The sequence below is a fragment of the Euleptes europaea genome, chromosome 7 (genome assembly GCF_029931775.1).
Source record: "Euleptes europaea isolate rEulEur1 chromosome 7, rEulEur1.hap1, whole genome shotgun sequence".
NCBI classification, from domain to species: domain Eukaryota; kingdom Metazoa; phylum Chordata; class Lepidosauria; order Squamata; family Sphaerodactylidae; genus Euleptes; species Euleptes europaea.
This window is the reverse complement of record NC_079318.1, coordinates 68,530,922-68,550,889: the sequence shown is the minus strand read 5'-3', so window position 1 is coordinate 68,550,889 and position 19,968 is coordinate 68,530,922. Positions and strand designations below refer to the sequence as shown.

At 40.9% G+C, this 19,968-nt stretch overlaps 1 protein-coding gene across 1 annotated transcript in view; it reads left to right on the top strand.

Annotated features, from left to right (window-relative positions):
- CCDC88A (coiled-coil domain containing 88A) overlaps window positions 1-19,968 on the top strand; it is a 99,794-nt gene that overhangs the window by 39,734 nt on the left and 40,092 nt on the right. The window contains exons 8-14 of the mRNA XM_056852326.1: window positions 395-564; window positions 8,467-8,548; window positions 8,858-9,016; window positions 10,334-10,480; window positions 10,930-11,074; window positions 13,215-13,399; window positions 19,706-19,843. Coding sequence (XP_056708304.1) covers window positions 395-564; window positions 8,467-8,548; window positions 8,858-9,016; window positions 10,334-10,480; window positions 10,930-11,074; window positions 13,215-13,399; window positions 19,706-19,843 — 1,026 coding nt within the window. The remainder of the gene's footprint in view (window positions 1-394; window positions 565-8,466; window positions 8,549-8,857; window positions 9,017-10,333; window positions 10,481-10,929; window positions 11,075-13,214; window positions 13,400-19,705; window positions 19,844-19,968) is intronic.

Here is a 19,968-nt window from a genome sequence, read left to right as displayed (position 1 = left end):
ATAAGCTACGAAAACACAGAAATATGAATGTCAGTTTTCTTATTAAGATAATAGTGTGTGTGTTTGTAAGGTCAGTGTTGAACTTGAGATAAGTGAGTTAATCTGTGCACAGTAAAGGAAATAAAAGGCAAGACAAGTACTTTGCAAACTAGTTGTCTCAATAAGTTCATGAAGTGTGAGCCAATAAGCAGTTAAAATTGCATTATCCCAGACATTTCTGTAGCATAGATGACTAGTAGCTCTTTCAGCTGAATTGTGCCCACATAGTAGGATGCCTGCTCTAGCCTTTGAGTTCATAATAGTTTGTTTCATGTGTCCATGATATACTACATTTTCTTACTACAAAAACTAAGACCGTTCATATGCTCTTATCTGAATTTTTTTTATTCCTTAGACTATCATAGAGCTTTCTGAAGAACGAGACTCTCTCCATTTTCTACCTCATGCATCAGCGGCACAATCACCTTGTGGATCTCCAGGCATGAAACGTACTGAAAGCAGACAGCATTTATCAGTAGAGCTAGCAGATGCCAAAGCAAAGATCAGAAGACTTAGACAAGAGCTGTAAGTGTACAAAGGGAAGCAATAGGCTCCATGGGTACTCCAGAAAATAGGGCCATTACAGGATGGAGGAGCTACAAGATTATGCCTCTGAACAGAAGACGTTCTAGAAGAAGCAGGAGACACAATTCTGCTTGATCATGTAGGGTTAGGGATATAATATACAAACATTTATATAAATACTGAGAGTGATTAATGTGTCTTGGGTGTGCATCATAGCTCAGGGAATACAACAAGAATAGAAATTGTGCACCTGATTATTATTAGGCAGTCCATTACTAGTGTACTGTACCTTAATGATGATGAGATCTTACTATCTTTTTGTTCTTTCTTCCTGCATGCCTGTTGCGTTAAGAACAATGCACTATGCCATTTAAAATAGATGCAAAAATGTTACTTCAGTATCTATTGCTCAACAAAGACTTGCATTTGGAAAAACTTTAAACTTACTGATTGGAAGAGTTTGGCTTTGATACTATTCTATGTGAGCTTAGCAGTTGTGACATAAAGGAGCTTTCTAATCTTCTGCTGCCCCCAGGAATCAGTTGCCCCTGTGGGGGGGGGGGAGTTAAGTGGGAATCAGTGAGAAGAGGGAATCATCAGAAATTGCTCCTGCCAATTACTTACAGTGGCTTCATCTTGGCCTGCTGGTATGTTTTTCATCACTGATCTTGCTTTGGACAGTGATAGTGTTAGGGGCGCCAGCTGTCTTTATGATATGGTGAGACAGGGGGAGCATTTACAGTATAACCTGTATCTATAAAAACACTAAGAACAATGTACTTTTTTAGGAGGGTTTTGACTAGATCATCTTGAAACTGGCAGAGTTAATTGTTACCTTTAGTCGGTTCCCTCTCCGCCCCATCACTGCACACAAAGCAATACATTTTAGTCATCATGAGTATTGTAATACAATAAAAGAAACAGATCTTATTTTCTGATGACTGGATTATTACATGTCTGTTGAAATGAGGCTACCCAAGATATTCTGTAAACAGCTGCACACTGAAAATTAATGCAAATTGCTGTTATTAATTTGACTGACAGTTAATAGCCTAAAGAGTGAACTCTGCTACGTTCTGTATAATTAAAGACAATTCCTTTTGCTATTCAACTGAAGCACACCATTTTAAGTATAGTCATCACTGAGAACATTTAGCATTTACCATGTGTAAGAAACTTATATGTAAACAAATCCTTGTTAGCCATAAGATGTTCGATAGATTTTAATTAAGATATTAAAATAATTTACTACTATGCATAATAATTTATGTTGCTTATATATATATATATATATATTCAATTCCAAGAACAAATGACTATACACAAGAGGCCATACTTTTGATTTAACGACCTTTGTAATTAAGATGCACGGCTAGTCAGTCTATTAGAGTTCATCTTAGTGGTCTCTGTAGTCCCCACTTGGGAACTGTTCTCTACTCAGACCAACTATGGAAAATTCTAGAGAAATCATTGGAGTGTGAAGAGCTCCCCTTTCTCTACAGTGTTTTTTCCTGCCTGTGTGTCATGTGAGTAGAGGGAAGCATCTCCTTCCTCAGTTCTGTCTTTGATGCTGGGGAGAATGGACATATTAGACAGTGTTTTGTCTTATAATTGTCTTCAAAAATATATACATGATATTGTTACGTCATCACCTTCTCCAGTGACTCAGATGGAGATATTAAAAAAATTATCCCCACCCCCCAGCTGTGAAGCAAAAATGGCACAAATATTCTTGTTCATTCTTTGAACTCTGCCCTTCAGAGAGGGGTGTGGAGCAATTTACACTGGAAGCCATAAGTGCCAGGGCTTTGTGTTTAAAAGCAGTGTTCTGGGGAACAGTTTTTAACGGTTAATATTCTGTTCTTTAGCTGTCATTAGTGAAACTCCAATTTCATTCAGAGCATCTTTCCCACATGGGCCTGTGTCTCTTCACTTCGAAGACAGGATCCCTAGTTTTTATATCTGAATGCTATAGTGACTGGTTCATCATAGGAGGTTTATGGTAATAAGAAGCCTTATTAGAGTCAGTCTTGGCTTCCAGCATGGAATATGAACATGAAGTCTAAACACAAAGATAAGTCTCTAGACTACAGGGCTTAGGGTAATGCACCATCCCACTCTTTGTGGTCTGAAGAGAGACCTTGTACAAGCACACCCAGTCTTCGAAATGAGTAAAGACTTGCTGTCTTTTCCCAAGACTGCCTTTCTGTATGGCAGAGTCTCTGAGAAGGTAGCTGTTTTCACTATATTGTTTGAGCTGAGGATATGTTTGTTCTGCCCACTGATAAGATGGTACATCCTTTTCAAACAGACTCACATGTCCTTGGATAGGAGGCATTTGGAGTATTTTCATGATTGGAAAAGGCCAGAAGAAGAATGAATCCATCTTCTTTCTGCCATTCTCCTTTTGTCTATGAAGATGATTGGAAATGTCAGTTTGTTGTTAGTTACTGAGATTCTTTGTACTGTAACCATCTGTGTCTGAATCCTCATTATCAAATGGACAATGCTTGTTGAAACCAAAAACATCGTGATCTGAAGCCACCCTTTTGGTTATCAAAAAAACCCAGAAAATTCCAAGAGAAAGAACTATTGGTTGATGTGTTGCATGCTATTGTGGATGTCCATTCTGACAGAGAGAAAAATCATTCTGTGCAAGATTCTGAATTGGAGATGCCTTTTGAACTATTCCTGGGTGACATATACTGTGGTCTCACATAGTGAGGACAAAGCTGTATAGCAAGCAACTCTTCAGGATAGATAGGTGACTTAGATATAGAGGTGACCTGCTGCTCCACTACAGCCATACTGTCCGGGGTCCTCTGTTCTGAATCTGTAGGTCTGAGATCATTCTCTATGATGCAGGGCCTATTGCTTGTTACTTCTGGTCCATGTGTCTGGTCTATGCATGTTCCACCCTCTCCTTGAAAAATTGAAACCGTGTACCATACAAAACAAGAAGGCTGTTCCTTCCTTTTCATTCACTCCTCTGCAAAGTCTGTCATTGTAGAAGCTTTACAATGAAAGGGCAAGAGTTCCTCACATTCAGCATCTGTAGACAGAGAGGGTAGGAAACCTGACCTTCTTGGGGGGAAAGTTTGTATCTCTGCATTGACCTTTAAAATTGCAAATTACCACACAGTTATAGGTTGTTACCAGCTCTTTGTGTGAGAAAGGATTTCCCCATAACTTAATGCAAACCCTGTGGGGAAAGAGGAATTTAGCCAAGGTCGTCCAAATGCAAGCTGTGGAGCTCCCCAAGCAACACACTAAAATGGCTAAGTATGCAGCAGATTGCACAGCAATAAATCTTTCTACTACAATTTCATTAAGGAGACATGTCTGGCTGCATTCGATTTCCTTGGCTAATGAAACAAAGGCAAGAGTAAAAGATTTAGCCTTTGAATTTTTAAGAATGATTTAATTGGTATATTGAAGAAGCCCTAGAAAAAAAATCAGAAAAAGTCATTTTGCAGCAAAATCTTGAAAAGCAGTCTAGAAGGATACCATTGTCAGTGGTATAGAAAGCTACAGAGAAATCCAGGAGAATCAACAGTGTCACACTCCCTCTGTCCATCTTCTGGTGCAGATCATCCACCAGGGCAACCAGGGATGTTTCAGCACCATAACCAGGCCTGAAACCAGATTGGAAAGGATCATGTAAATATCACTGTGACAATTAAGCCTAATCTAAACAATACACTAATCACGGGGATACTTCCATTTTCATGTTACATACTTGCTTGGAAGAATTACCATATGCATTTTGCATGTTGAGATGGTAGCGTGCTATCTTGGGAATCCAGCTGTAAAACGATACGATATTTTTGGTCCATGGCATTCTGAAGTATTAGGTTATACTCATGTGGAATTAGCCTTTTGTTATCTGCTGTCACAGAGTTCTAGTTCCAAATGGTCTGAGAGAATGGAGACTATCTAGCTGTTTGAGTATGGTTCCCTTTCTGCAAGTTTTTTTTAGTATATTTGGAAATGACTTATGAGATAAGCCTTCAAAGGAGGGCAACACAGATCCCAATAGAATAAAAAATTATACCATACAACAATAATTAACATTTCCAGCAGTAAACACACATGGCAGGTATTCATCCCAGACATGATCTCTGAACTGGCGACATACCAAATTGTATCATTTAGACTAAGCCTCATTCAGAGTTTGGGCCTGAACATAAATTAGGAAAAGCCAAAGCATATTCCTAACATAAGGACATAAGAAAAGCCATGCTGGATCAGACCAAGGTCCATCAAGCCCAACAGTCCATTCACACAGTGGCCAACCAGGTGCCTCTAGGAAGTCCACAAACAAGACAACTGCAGCTGTATTATCCTGCCTGTGTTCCAAAGCACCTAATATTTTAGGCATGCTCCTCTGATCCTGGAGAGAATAGGTATGCATCATGACTAGTATCATTGGTTCTTGTAGGTTATCCGGGCTGTGTGACCGTGGTCTTGGTATTTTCTTTCCTAATGTTTCGCCAGCAGCTGTGGCAGGCATCTTCAGAGGAGTAACACTGAAGGACAGTGTCTCTCAGTGTCAATTGTGTAGAAAGAGTAATATATAGTCAGAAAGGGGTGGGTTTGAGCTGAATCATTGTCCTGCAAAAAGTATCAAAGGTAATGTGCTAATCATTGTCCCGTAAGTATCAAAAACATTAATGGACCGTGCAAGACAGATCTGTGAACCACAGTTTCTCAAGGAAGAAATTAATCATCTAAATCACGCACTGCTAGCAAACGGCTATTCCAGAAATGAAATCAGAAGGGCCATTAAACCAAACAAAAATCAGAAAACTCAGGAAAAACAGTCTCCCATAGGAAAGGTATTATTGCCATTTACTAAAGGAGTCACTGATAGGATGGAGAAACTTTTGAAAAAACATAACCTACAAACAGTGTTTAAACCCACCAAGAAAATACAACAGATGCTACAATCAGCAAAAGACAAAAGAGACCCCCTCACCTCTGCAGAAGTATATCGTATACCTTGCAGTTGTGGACAAGTTTACATCGGGACCACAAAACACAGCATACAAACAAGGATAAAAGAACATGAAAGATACTGCAGACTTGGCCAACCTGAGAAATCAGCAGTGGCTGAACATGGACTGACACAAACAGGACACAGGGTCTTATTCCAAGACACTGAAAGACTGGACAATTCTACCAACTATTTTGTCAGAGTGCACAGAGAAGCCATTGAAATTCATAAACATCAGCACAACTTCAACAGAAAAGAAGAGAGTTTAAGAATTAATAAGGCTTGGCTTCCTGTCCTGAAAACCTCCAGACTAACAAAGACTACAGTCAACAATAGCCATGCAGATTTGCTTTGGATTTCACACATTAAAAGATCACTTTAGGATACAATGGTTCCATATTAACATACCACACCCTCATTAGCGCATTATCTTGATACTTACAGGACAATGATTAGCACATTACCTTTGATACTTTTTGCAGGACAATGATTCAGCTCAAACGCACCCCTTTCTGACTATATATTACTCTTCCTACACGCTTGACACTGAGAGACACTCCTTCAGTGTTACTCCTCTGAAGATGCCTGCCACAGCTGCTGTCGAAACGTCAGGAAAGAAAATACCAAGACCACGGTCACACAGCCCGGATAACCTACAAGAACCAATGAATTCCGACCGTGAAAGCCTTCGACAATATTATGACTAGTAGCCATTTTGACTAGTAGCCATAAATAGCCCTCTCTTTCATGAACAGGTCCACTCCCCTCTTAAAGCCTTCCAAATTGGCAGCCATCCCTACATCCTGGAGCAGTTAGTTCCACAATTCAACTGAGTGTTGTGTGAAGAAATACTTCCTTTTGTCTGTTTTGAACCTGTTACCCTCCAGCTTCAGCAGATGACCCCGTGTTCTAGTATTATTGTTGGTCTTAATGTGTTTAGCAATATGTCCCTCGAAATCTTTTTTTGCATCTCTAATTGTTTGCTCGTCAGATCTCAGAAGCTGAGCAGGGTCAGCCCTGGTTAGTATTTGGATGGGAGATCACCAAGGAATACCAGGGTTGCTGTGCAGAGGAAGGCACTGGCAAACCACCTCTGTTAGTCCCTTGCCATGAAAACCCCAAAAGGGATTGCCATAAGTCGGCTGCGACTTGGCGGCACTTTACACACACACACACACACACACACACAATTGTTTGCTTGCATTTCCTTTGTGCAAGTTTGTGTTTGCTTTTGTTTGCCTCGTTTGGACCCTTAAGGTTTATAATGCTAAAGTTAATGTGCAGTTATTGTATGGCATTTCTGTTTGGATCAGTACATTGGAACATTCATTAGAACATACCCAAGCCAAATTCCTTAGAAAAATAATGGGTATGCCTTGTTGTGTTCCATATGCTGCATTGTGCTTGGAAACTAGCCAAATGCTACCTGAAACAAGAGTGTGGCTTATTACTGTTAAATTCTGGTTATGCCTCCACTTTAAGGCAGACTCCTCCTCTCTTATCTATCATATGCTTAGGGAGTCACACGCCTCTTAAGTGGCTTCAACATATTGAGAACAAAATTAAATCTATTGGCCTTAATTTCTACTCCTTCCTTATGCTTCCTGAGGTAGAAGCTTTCCAAATGATAAAACACAGACTATTAGATACAGGACTTCAAGATATAAATAATGCTGCTAATAAAACCTGCTCTCCATTAAATTTAGGGATACCCTTTGATGTTTAATCAGCCCTCCCCATATTTATCTTACCTGTGTTATCCAGCTCAACTCAGAGTCATTTCCCTGGCCAGGTTTAACATTATGCCATCTGCGTTACTTCTGGAAGATTCTGGAAAATCCCCCTGGCAGACAGACTTTGCCCTTGTGGCAACAATTGTAATGAAACAGTTATTCATGTTTTATTTTATTCTAGTTTTTATACAGAATTTCGTAACGAACTGTTAAGCCCCCTGTTGGCAAATAGGCTGAATGTCTCTGACTTCTTTAATGCTTCTTTCTTATTGAACAATCGTTTGCTCCATATATTGGAGATGGTGGCACAGTTTTCAAAGTTTGCTATAAAAAGTCCACCAATCAGTTAATTAGATGGTGGTATCAATTAACAGCACTACTCGGTATAATTGTCTTTTAACTATTTTGTAAAGGCTACACTTTAATATTTCCATTCCTTTTTGTAACCTGTACTGTGACTTTATGCCAATAAAGGAATTATGATGGTGCACTGTTTGAGCAAGACTTCCAGTTTCTGAAGGAAGCCTTTTTTCCTCTAACAGGTTCCTTCACCTTACCCGTTAGCCATGGTGGTGACCTGTTGGACTTAATACCACCTTTCCTGACTTGCAGTATACAATCTAGCTGAGCCTCTAGTATTGCTGAAATCATCCTCTTCATTGGGCCACAGTTAGACTCTCTTTAAGGATATGGATTTTCCCCACAAGAAAGGAGCAGAGATACCTTGGTCCTAGTTCAGACGTTTCAGAAATGTTGTTTCCTGTCAACTGTACTGCTTATAGCTCCTTCTTCTTCTTCAGTAATCCCCTTTGTCAGATTGTGCAAGAGACCCCTGAATTAGTTTGTCTGATATTTCAATCTCATATCACCAAAACATAGAACTCAGTATCTACAGATTATGAACTAGTTGGAATGGATCCAACCAGCTTTTCCATTGGTAAAAAGGGGTGGGTGATAGCCCCTGCAGCCTCCAAAAAGGGTGTGCTGATGATCATGGTATGTCCATGGACAAGAGCAATGTGGGATGGGGACAGTAGCGGGGTGGGGAGTTTGATGAAATTGAGTGAAAAAGATGGCTGGACCCGACTCCATAAATATGCCAAATAATACAATTTTATATGCTATGAAGTTATAAATGATTCGGTTCATGTAACTGACTTCTTCTTTTTTAAGTGAGGAAAAGACTGAACAGTTGCTGGATTGTAAACAAGAACTGGAACAGATTGAAGTTGAATTGAAGAGACTACAGCAAGAGGTTTGGCACAAGTGTAGTTATTTATTTTTACCAGTTTAATCACTGATGCGTATATCAAGGGAGCACTTTCTAAGTTAAGCAATTTTTTGGTCTGGGGGCCAGGTTGGCATTTAGAGTTCTTACATTAATCCACATACGTTTAATTTTTTCAGTATCACCAGTAATTCATAACGCCTAATGCCTTTCTGAATGCTTCAGTTGTTCAAACTTTCATGAAAACTAACCCTTGTCAGCTGACATTACAGCATCAGTTTTATTTTCTACCAGATCTGATTTTGAGTAAAATATAGTTTTATTTTCATTTGCTAGAATATGAATTTGCTTTCGGATGCACGCTCTGCCAGAGTGTACCGCGATGAGCTAGATGCTCTCAGAGAGAAGGCAATCCGTGTCGACAAGCTTGAAAGTGAAGTCAGCAGATATAAAGAGAGGCTACATGATATTGAATTCTACAAGGCTAGAGTGGAGGTAACTTGAAATTTAAACATTTTATAACAGGATTTGTCTGTCAGTTTTTCACAGAACATTCCTTTTTTGGAAGAGTCCAAGTTTGCCAACATTGGGGCAGAGGTATATAATTTTGGTGGTCTTCATTTTCTCTCAGATCTAAGAGATGGATGTGGAAAATGGAATATAGGGCCATTTTCCTGATGCAACTCACACTCAGCCTATCTGCTTTCCATACTCTTATGGATTCCTGTATGTTTTTTCTCCTGGAGGCAAATAGCAGCTCTGTGTGTATGTAACGCATCCCCTCCATCCACATGGCCCCAGTCCAAATCCTCTACATGCAAAATTGCTATTGCTATTTTTACAAATGATAGCAGGTGAGCCCCTAGCTGTGGAAATACCTTTTCTTGGATTTTTAACTTTCCATGTTCTTTTTATGTATCATGAATCTCTTTTCTAAATGAAAATGTATGTATGAAAGATCTGATTATAATCATCTTTGTTGCTGAAATGTATGCTCTACACCCATCAGCAGGGTCTTTATAATCAGGAAATTGTTTACTTTAGTTAATTGATGCTTACCTCTTGCATGCTTCAAAAAGGACATGCTTTCAGGGACCCACGGAATTGCCTGTTGGCTTTTTGAATGCCCAAAAATGCCAAGGAAAAGCTGCTGAGTTCTGGAGACTCATGACCTGGATTTTGCTGCTAACAGCATCTGAAGGGGTTGGAGTGAGTGTCAAAAGCATGCACCCAAATATCAGCACTGTCTGTAGGGCATAGTGTCGTAACTGCAGCAAGGGCTCATAGTCCTCTTGTTAGGGCAAAATGACAAGACTTCGTTCCTGCACTGGGACTCCATAATGATATTTACAATTTAGGATTTTGGCATTTTAATTTAGACTCTGTCTTGGTGGGTTCCAAAGTGAGTTTTGAAAGTTAAGTGAGTTTTAGCTCAATATTAAGAATATGGATTGGATCCAAAAAACCTTGAGTGTAGTTCTGGTCATATAATGAAAGTCTCCTGCCTCCCCTTGTCTTCTGCAGCCCCTTGGGATGCCAAGAAAGCTGCTTCTAAAGGTCAGGGTTTCCTTAGATGCCTTATGGGGAAGAGTATTGTAGCTATATGGGGAAATGTGTGCAATACCTAGTGCAAAGGCTAGTTTTGAATCCAACCCTATGTTACTAATATTTCATGTTGCCAAATAAAAGATACTTTTATAATATTTTAATAAAATATAACATTTTAAAAAACATTTTGTTCCGTGTATTTTTTTATGTGATACTTGGCGTACAGTAAGCACAAGCTTCATATTTCTCCTTTGATTTTTGTAGGAACTCAAAGAAGATAATCAAGTATTGTTGGAAACAAAGACAATGTTGGAAGATCAATTGGAGGGGACCCGGGCTCGTTCGGATAAATTACATGAACTAGAGAAGGAGAATCTACAATTAAAAGCTAAACTGCATGATATGGAAATGGTAAGCATATAAGAGCCCTAACCTGGATAGGCCAAGCTAGCTCAGTCTCGTCAGATCTTGGGAGCTAAGCAGTGTGGGCCCGAACTAAGATGGGAGACCACCAAGGAAGTCCAGGGTTGCTATACAGAGGCAGCCAATGGCAAACCACCTCTGAACATCTCTTGCTTTGAAAACTCTGGGTTCAGTGTATGTACCAGAGTTTTGATGGCAGTTTTCACCACTAAGAGTATAAGATAAGGTCTCAGATGAATAGGTTTTAAAAAGTGAACTATTATTAATTTTTACATTCAAAGTGAACAATAAATAATTTTTGGTACTGCAAAAGTTGGGAGTTTGTTCAGTTACTTTCACTTTGAAGTCACTGTTATGCAAGCAGGTCTTTAATCAGATTAAATACAGCAGAAATCTAAAAGAGTGACTTTTAAAAACTTCATGTAACAATATTTAAGGAACGTGATATGGATCGGAAGAAAATTGAGGAACTTATGGAGGAAAACATGAGTCTAGAAATGGCTCAAAAGCAAAGTATGGATGAGTCACTGCATCTTGGATGGGAACTTGAACAAATAAACAGATCTACTGAACTATCTGAAGGTAGATAAAAGATTTCTTTTTCCTACTGTTGTGGAAAATGGTGAAACTGTAGATCTCAGACATTCTAAGAGCTGATCCAGGTGTTTATAAATTGTTCTGCTCAAAGATTCAGCTTAGTTTGTCCATGGGTATTGCTACTGTTTTGCCTTGTAGGGCAATTTTTATTAGTATGTTGTGTTCAGGCAAGACTATTTCTGGTATGGCTGTGTTACCATAGCTGTTCAGGGCGTTCCATGTGGAGCAATACAAACTGCTGAATTAGATCTAACAAAATGTATTTTTAAGACACTCATGTTTCATTTAAGAAAGTAAATGGCATTATGATTCATTATCATCATGTATTATAATAGTTATAATATTTTAATGAACAGTGAAACAACAGCATTTCCTATATAAATGTAGTGATTAGCTAATCACAAAGACTTGTGGAAGGCACCTCACTTTCTCCTGTATCCCCATCCCCACACTATTCCCTCTTTTCTTCCTCTTGGCAGCTCCCATATCCTCTGGACAAAACAGAGGGGGAAATGACCTAACCTTAAAACAAATTGGGTACCCAAGAGGTTGGGTGAAATAAAATTCAGTTAAACAAAGTATATTTATTACAAGGCACTCTTGCGTATATTAAAAACAAGCCATTTGTATTGGTTGCTATAAGGGCTTGTTTTAATGTACGCAAGAGTGCCTTGTAATATACTTTATTGTTCAATTGAATTTTATTTCACCCAACCTCTTGGGTACCCAGCACCCGTATCCTCACCCTTCCCTTCATCCTTCTCCTTCCCACCCACCAACTAATCAACCTTTTATCTGCCCCCATATTAAACTATATAATTTATTTATATCATTTATATCTTGCCTTTCTCCACACTGGAGACCCAAAGTAACTTACATTATTCTCCTCTTCTCCATTTAATCCTCACACGAGCTCTGTGAGGTAGGTTAGGCTGAGGGTGTGCGACTGACTGAAGATCAGGCTTTGAGTAATGAGCACCACAGCAAAGTGGGGATTTGAATCTGGGTCTCACAGATCCCAGTCTGAAACTCTAAATAATATATAACACTGACATTTGTGCTGGGGTTGCTGTTGGATATTAGTGAGCAGCTGGGCTTCAGATATGTCCTAGAAACACTTGGTATAACACTCCATATTATCTAGCCTATTAATTGCTCATTTTGCCTTGGCTCCACTGGAAGATTTGTGCATGTACTAGGGCCCACCGTACAATCAGAACTGTGAAAAAATCCTAATGTTAGCCCCTTGCGCTAAGTAAAAGCTAGCATATCCCAAATGGCTTTTTCCACTTGCGCAAGAAGTTGTGCAGGCAATTTTTGACCACTGTAAGATATAGGGAGGAAAGTACACGAGATCTTTCTCAAGCGGAACTTTGCTAAGTCTATGTTTTTGCTTATGCATCTGTTTAAAAGGGGGTGATAAAAAAGAGCTTTGAGATCCTCATAAAATGGACACTTGAGAAGAATATGAAAAGAGGTCTCGATCTTACCTGGCATGGACAAAGTTGATCAAAATACAGTATATTCATGAATTTACCCTGACAAACCTGAGAAGGATTAGCATTTAATGTAGTCAGATGCAAGGCCCTTGTATATCAAGGAATGGTCAAATAATATGCATATGATGGAAGATTTTTTGGAGGAGAAATAACAAAATATCAGAGGAGCAAACAGTGTGCTGTGAATCTGGTACTTTATTAATCTTGGTTAATAATACCTTACTTAACCAGAGCATAATTCTCATGTTCCCCATGACTTTTCATCAAATCTGATGTTATACTAAGGGCCATCAACATTTTGTCAAGGAGTTTCACCCAAGAAGATCTAAAAGAGTCCAAAAGAAGATCTAAATAGTTCCAGTTTTTAAGAATATTTTGTGTTTCTTTGTCAACTCAATTGATACAAAGTATTTTGGACTTCTGACCTTGGGGGACCATTTGTTAAAAGTTTAGAATTTAGGCATTCATAATCCTGGAGGCCAAGCACATTTTGGGATAGTTTGAGCTAGGGTATGATGAAGTAGGGAATAACAGTGGTGTCTTGGACATGACTCATATGGTATGTGCTAATTATAAATTAATAGCATACAAATAATGGATGGGAAACTTTTTTTTTAATTATGTAGTGCCACGAAAATCACTTGGTCATGAAGTGAATGAACTGGCATCAAGTAGATTACTGAAACTGGAAATGGAAAACCAAAGTTTGCTAAAGACTGTGGAAGAGCTACAAAGTACAGTGGGATCTGTAGAAGGCAGTAATTCAAAACTCCTGAAAATGGAAAAGGAAAACCAGAGACTAAGTAAAAAGGTACCCAGTGTCAAGTTTTGTTTTAAAAAATTAAAAATGTTAAATCCTAGAATACTATTATAACCATATGTTATCACATTATTCATTAAACAAGTTAAAGCAAATAGCTTAAAGTTGTAGTAAGTTTTCTATTATGAAGTTCACTGTGTTTCTTTGCCCCACCCTGAGTCTTTTAGTATTTTATGACATATTTTCTGCAAAATAATAATTTACTATTGATATTGCAAATAAGTTTCAAGGATAAAGCAAACATAGCTGTTCATCTTTTTATTACATTTTCTTAAATAATATAGCTTTGAAAGCTGTGACAAATTTATCAGCTTCATCAGGTCTTCTTTCCTTTAGATACATCTGTTTTCCATTGACCTTTGTGGTCCTCTTTCTGAGGGGAAAGGATACTTACACATGCTTTTAATAGTGTAACATAGAAGCAAATATGGGTTTTGCTCTGAGGTTCATAGAGTTAGCCTTTTGATTAGTTGAAAAAGATTAGGGCAGTTGACTGGTCAGTTATTATCAAATATTGGTCAACTATATTTAAAGCAATAACTCATTAGAAAAACAAAAATGATACTTTATTCATCAAGAGGTTGATACTTACCATTATCTATCAGTTACTGGATTCAGTTCAAGGTACTGGCTATCAGTTCAAGGTACTGGGGGAAGGGCCGTGGCTCAGTGGTAGAGCATCTGCTTGGCATGCAGAAGGTTCCAGGTTCAATCCCTGGCATCTCCAGTTAAAGGGACTAGGTGAGTAGGTGATGTGAAAGACCTCTGCCTGAGACCCTGGAGAGCTGCTGCCGGTCTGAGTAGACAAAACTGACTTGGATGGACCAAGAGTCTGATTCAATATAAGGCAGCTTCATGTGTTCATCATATACAAAACCCATAATGGCCTTGGACCCCCCATATCTGCAGGACCTTCTCCTGCTTTTCTCTGTTGCAACAACTTCAGTCATCTGAGCAAAGCTTTCTGAAGGTGCCACCCTGCAAATAGGTTAGATGGTCCCTAAAGAGTAGGTGACCACCTGCTCCCTAAGGTCTACTGGCTCATACACCTGCATTCTCTGTTGTGGCTCCCTCAGTGTGGAATGGCCTATCTGAGGAGGTCAGGAAGGTTCCCACACTTCAAGCATTCTGCAAACAGTGTAAAACAGAATTGTTCTGGAGGGCCCTTTTATAAAGGGAATAGGACTTGTATAACGGCATTGTTCAGGAGGGTATATTTATAAGGGGAACAGAGTTTATTATTCCCAGTTATTTTGTTTGTATGTGTTAATCTTGTGTTAAATAAATAAAACATTTCAAAGCTGCCTTTCGACCCACGTTAGGGTCTCTAATGTAGCGAACAATAAAGATTACACACACACACACAAATATATAAAATAATTGAGACACACGAACACATGAGCAGGAGAAAGGGTCAGCAAGAATTAGTGAAGCTATGCCAGACAGAATAGAAAAGTCTTCACCCACTGGCAGAAGAGAATAGAAGAGAACAGACGAATCTCCCTGGGGAGGGAATTCCATAATTGTGGTGCCACAGCTGAGAAGGCCCTTTCTTGGGTTGAAACCTGTTTAGCCTTTGACGGTGCCTCCAGAGATTACTATTGTGATTGAGTATGTTCACGTGGGAGTAAATGATCCCTAAGGTCTTCTGACCCCAAACCATACAGCTTTAAAGGTCAGTACCAGCACCTTGACTTGGGCCTGGAAGTAAATTGGGAGTCAGTGTAAGTGGAACAAGACTGGAATGATATGGTCTGTATGAACCAGTCCAGCCAGGCAGCATTCTGCAATAATTGTAGCTTTCAGACACTCTTCTCAAAGCAGCTCCATGTAGAGCACTTTACAGTAGTCTAATCTAGATGTTACCAAGAAATGTACCACTGTTGCAAGACTTTTTTGCTCCGGAAAGGATGCCGCTAGCTCACCAGCTGAAGCTGGTGAAAGGTGCTCCTGGCCACTGGTCCAACAGCACCCCTAAGCTACAAATCTGCTCCCTTGGGGGGGGGGGGTATGGCACCATCCAGAACAGGAGACATCTCAATTTCTGGATTATAGCCTATACTGTTGACAGCCTGAATTGTTTTTACTGCATTGTTTTCTGCTTTTATAAAATTTGGGGTGGGGGGCATTATTTGAGATATTGTGTCTGATATTCTTTTTGGTATAATTTCTAGTTTTTGTAATCCTAGTCCAGTTGTATTGTTTGTTGGATGTCTCATGCTGTTTGATTGTGATGATTTACACTGTGTAATCCACCTTGAGTTTCAGAGAAAAAGTTGGGCTATAAATATAGTAAATACATATCATGTGTCTTTGAGCCATTTCATCACCAAGACATCAGCAAGAATCCACATTCTGTGTGGCCTGGGTAAGAAAACCCGCCCACTTGACAGTTACAGCTTGTGCTGCATGGCAGCTCCCATTCTGGGGGGGTCAGTGGGATCACTGTGGCCCCCTTACAGTCAGAAAAAACAGCAGCAGGAACACCAGAGAGCTGTGGAGAGGCTTCCTGCTTCTGTTAGCTGCTCCACCCCCTCGAGAAGCTTCCTGCATCTCTTAGCTGCCCTACCCTCACCCCAAGAGATGAGCCAAAAACTTGAAGCTGTATTTCTTGTATTGTTTTAATTTATTGAAGCTACCTTGGAGATCAGTTGGTAAAAAGAACAGGTCATACATTCTTGAAGGAATACTAATTACAAAAAGAAATTAGTTACCTTGTTGTAAAGGAAATGAAATTAACTTTTAAAAGCATAAACTGAGTTGTAACTTTTAACAGTGCTAAGTAAGTTTCTATGATTACTCTCTCAAACATTTAACAGTAATTTGTTAAAAAACAAGTCAGCTTTTGAAGATACTTGTTCTAAGTAGTCAATAAGTCAGTTCTTTTCTGACATTTTATAGCAGGTGGCCATGGACAGAAGCTTTGTTGTGCTACAAAACTTGTCCCTGCCTGCTACAGAATTAGAAGGCAAGAATTAGCCCTTGCTAACAAATAACATCATAATGAAATTTAAAAAGAAAGCTACCGCCTACATAGTAGTATTCTAATATTTGACTGTTGACCACTGGATTGATCAGATAACAATATTTGGCCAGTAAATTGTTAAACATACATACCGTATTTTCCGGTGTATAAGACGACTTTTAAACCCAGGAAAATCTTCTCCAAACTGGGGGGTCGTCTTATACGCCGGGTATCGTCTTTCCTCCCCGGCCTCCGCTTCAGCTTCCGCCTTTATGGGCTTCCCTCCCCTCTAAACCCCCCTTTAGCCCCGCCCTCTGTCGGCTCAGTTCTCCCCTCGCCTTTAGCCTCGCCCTTCTCGAGGGCCCTTACTCTCGCCCCTGTCCCCCTCTTCTTCCCTGCTCCCTTCTCCCCTCGCCGACTCCCCCCGAGAGCCACGTCCCGCCGCTTCGGGCTCCCGCCGGAGCCCAGGGCTGAGCCTTGGCTACAGCCGGCGTCTCTGGCTGCGGGGCTCCCGCTGCCCGGGGAGGCTGTCTCCCCGCCTCGCCTCCAGGGAGGGAGGGGAAAGAAGACGAGGCCTTGCTCGAGGGGCAGCAGCAGCAGCCGCCAAGTGCCCGGCCGGCGATGCCACTCCAGCAGCAGCCCGCCCGGTGAGTGCGAGCCCCCGAGACCGGCAGAGGGGGCGCTAGAGGGGTCGCCCCTCGCCCCGCCGACGGGCCGGGATGGGCAGCCGTGCGGCGGGGCGCCGCAAAGGGACGGGGCGGCAGGGGGACGCGCGGGCAGCCCTCGTCCCCCCTCTGCCCCCTCCGCTCAACTCCAGCCGGACTTTGGCAAGCACGCTCGGCGGGGCGCGCGCAGCTCCCGCAGGAAGAGTTGGGGTCTGCCCCCCCCAAGTTCTGGGCTCCGCTCCGGAGTGCCATCCCAGCCCTGCGGAGTTCAGGCGCGCCCGCTGACTCCCGTGTAAGCGTGCGGGGCTTGAGTGTGTATTCCCTCCTCCCTTCCAGTCCCTCCCCTCCCCTCCCGTGTTTATTTGGGGGGAGGGCTTTGCTTCCCCTCCCCTCGGGGGCCCTGACGCACCTTCGGCTCTGGCTCGCCTGCCTCCCGAGGCACGCCATCTCCGCGCCCTCTCACGCTGGCTCCTCCGCCTGGGCTCTGCGCCCCCCCTCTCCCCGGCTGCCCCTCGCGCAACGAGCGCCCCCCGGCCCCGGCGCGACCACCCCTCCGAAGACCCGGAGTGCCACGCGGCCGCCTCTTCGGGCGCTCCCGCCGCTTGCAGAAAGTGCCGAAATCCAGCCTGGGCGGAGGTGACGCCAAGAGAAGCCCCCCACCCCCTCTCCGGCCAGGGGGCTGCTGGATCAGGACTTCTCTTTCTCCAGGCAGGGCAAGGGCCAGAGGGAAGGGGCCCTTTTCCCCATGCTTTGCTGGGGGGCGGGGGGCGGGGTGACACCTTCCTTGGGACATTCCCAAACTCTGTATTCTAATTCTAAAAATGGGGGGTCGTCTTATACGCCCAGTCGCCTTATACGCCGGAAAATACGGTATTCATAATTTTAAAAGCTCTGTGTTTTAATATGGCTAGTACTCTGTAAGGCTGTATTTTGCTTTAACTGTATATTTACTGTTTGGAAATTAATTAAAAGGGCATTTATTTCCTCTCATAGTTTAACAGTATTAGTTTAAACTTCATAATTTAATTTAATATTTATCAATTACATGTATTTTCTATCCACCTTTCATCCATCATGTAACAGCTTACATGGAATGTGACTTTTAGGCCCCTTTACCTAACTTCTTCTAAGGGCCGAACTACCTGCAATATTGGAGTTCTGTAAGTGAAGTTTCTAAAGCATTATTTAACCCTAAAAACAGATGTGGTAGGGCCTGATAAGGATCAGGACTGCAGCCTTATAGAAAAGAGGGTTTCTTCCCACACATCATTTTCCAGATTGAAACTATATCCTGCCCTAGAACTTAAAGAAAGGGGGGCAGGGAGCATTTTCAGTTGGAACAGTTTGAGGCGGGAGAGTTAATCCATTTTCCCCAGTTTAAGCCATGATCCATGTCATGTCGTTGTGTGACTACTGATTGTGTGTATGTGTGTGTGTAAGAAGTGCTATCAGGTAGGTTCTGATTTATGGCGACCCTATGAATTAATGACCTCCAAAATGCCCTATTGTTAACAGTTTATTTTTTTCTGCATGTGCCTTAAATAATCAGGATTTTCAAGGGAGTATGCTGGTATTGGTGGTATCATTGGTGGTGTCACTTGTCTTGGGTGGGGGGAAGAGGAAGTGATTTGATGCTAATGCCAGTGCAATCAAAAAGTGGGCTAGAGGTGGATGTAAGTGGGTGGGGCAACAAAACCTGACAGAAACATTTCGCTTGAAGAAAAAGTACTCAAAATAAGCTTCCAGAAAAACATGGGGGTAAAAGTAGTCTCAAAAGAACAAAAAAAAAAACCTGGTGGGGGGCAGCAAAGTGAAAGTTAAAAGCACAAAAATGCATACAGAACACAGGATAAACAAGCAGTATGGGGCCAGAACCAATGGGAAAAAACTATGTGCAAAAGCCCATCGTTTGTCATTCATTCACCCCTCCTTCAACTTTACAGATCAAATTTTACACTTGTCTCAGTAAAGTGAGGCAATTGTTTTGCCCTTATTAGTGAACTTTAGGATTAAACTGTGAGGACAAGTTTTCATCCAGTATTTATTTATCTGCATTTGTGTTACAGTTTAGTTTAAACCCTAAATTCTGCGTAACCCAGCAGTGCATTCCTAAATTGAGGTATTCCCTTCTTAGTTCATTAAAGCCAATTGATTTAGAAGGGTGTAACTCTTTGCATGGCATATCTTAACTTTCCATCTACACACAATTTTGCACAATCTTTGCTGTAATAAATAATAATTTTTATAACCACAATAGTCCTTTTAAAAGATAGCATGTTATTTACTCCAGGTAATCTTTTAATAGAATCTCAGTTAATACAATGGAATGGTTTATCAGGGTAGTCCTCTGTCTTATTTAATATAGCTATCCCTTGTAAAGTATTTGAGGTTTTCAACCCATTTAAAATCATTATTTCATATCCTTTGTAATATTAATACCCATTATTTGGAAATATAAAAATTCATTATGGTTAATCTCCTGTAGGTTCAAGTCTTCTGTAGAAATCCCAAGTTATTTCCAGTAAATGTTAGGTCATAGTATGTGTTGGGTTGATTTCTTACATAATACATTATAAGAAACAGTAAGTAAAAAATCTTCGCCTTTAGAAGATTAATTAATGTGCAATTAAATGTAAGATCCAATTTCAATTGTTTGTTTCTCTCTAGCTGAAAGGACTTGCTGATGAACTTAGTGAAGAGAAGCAAAGTCTTCAGAACAGTCAGAATCTAAGCAGAGATCTGATGAAAGAGAAAGCACAGCTTGAAAAGACAATTGAAACTCTGCGAGAAAACTCAGAGAGACAGGCAAGTTATATAATAAAGCCTTTTTAATCAGTAAACCCTGACATTGATTAAATCAGGGATGGGGAACCTCAGGCCCGAGGGTCATATGTGGCCCCCAAGGACATTTTTTGTGGCCCTCGGGAGTT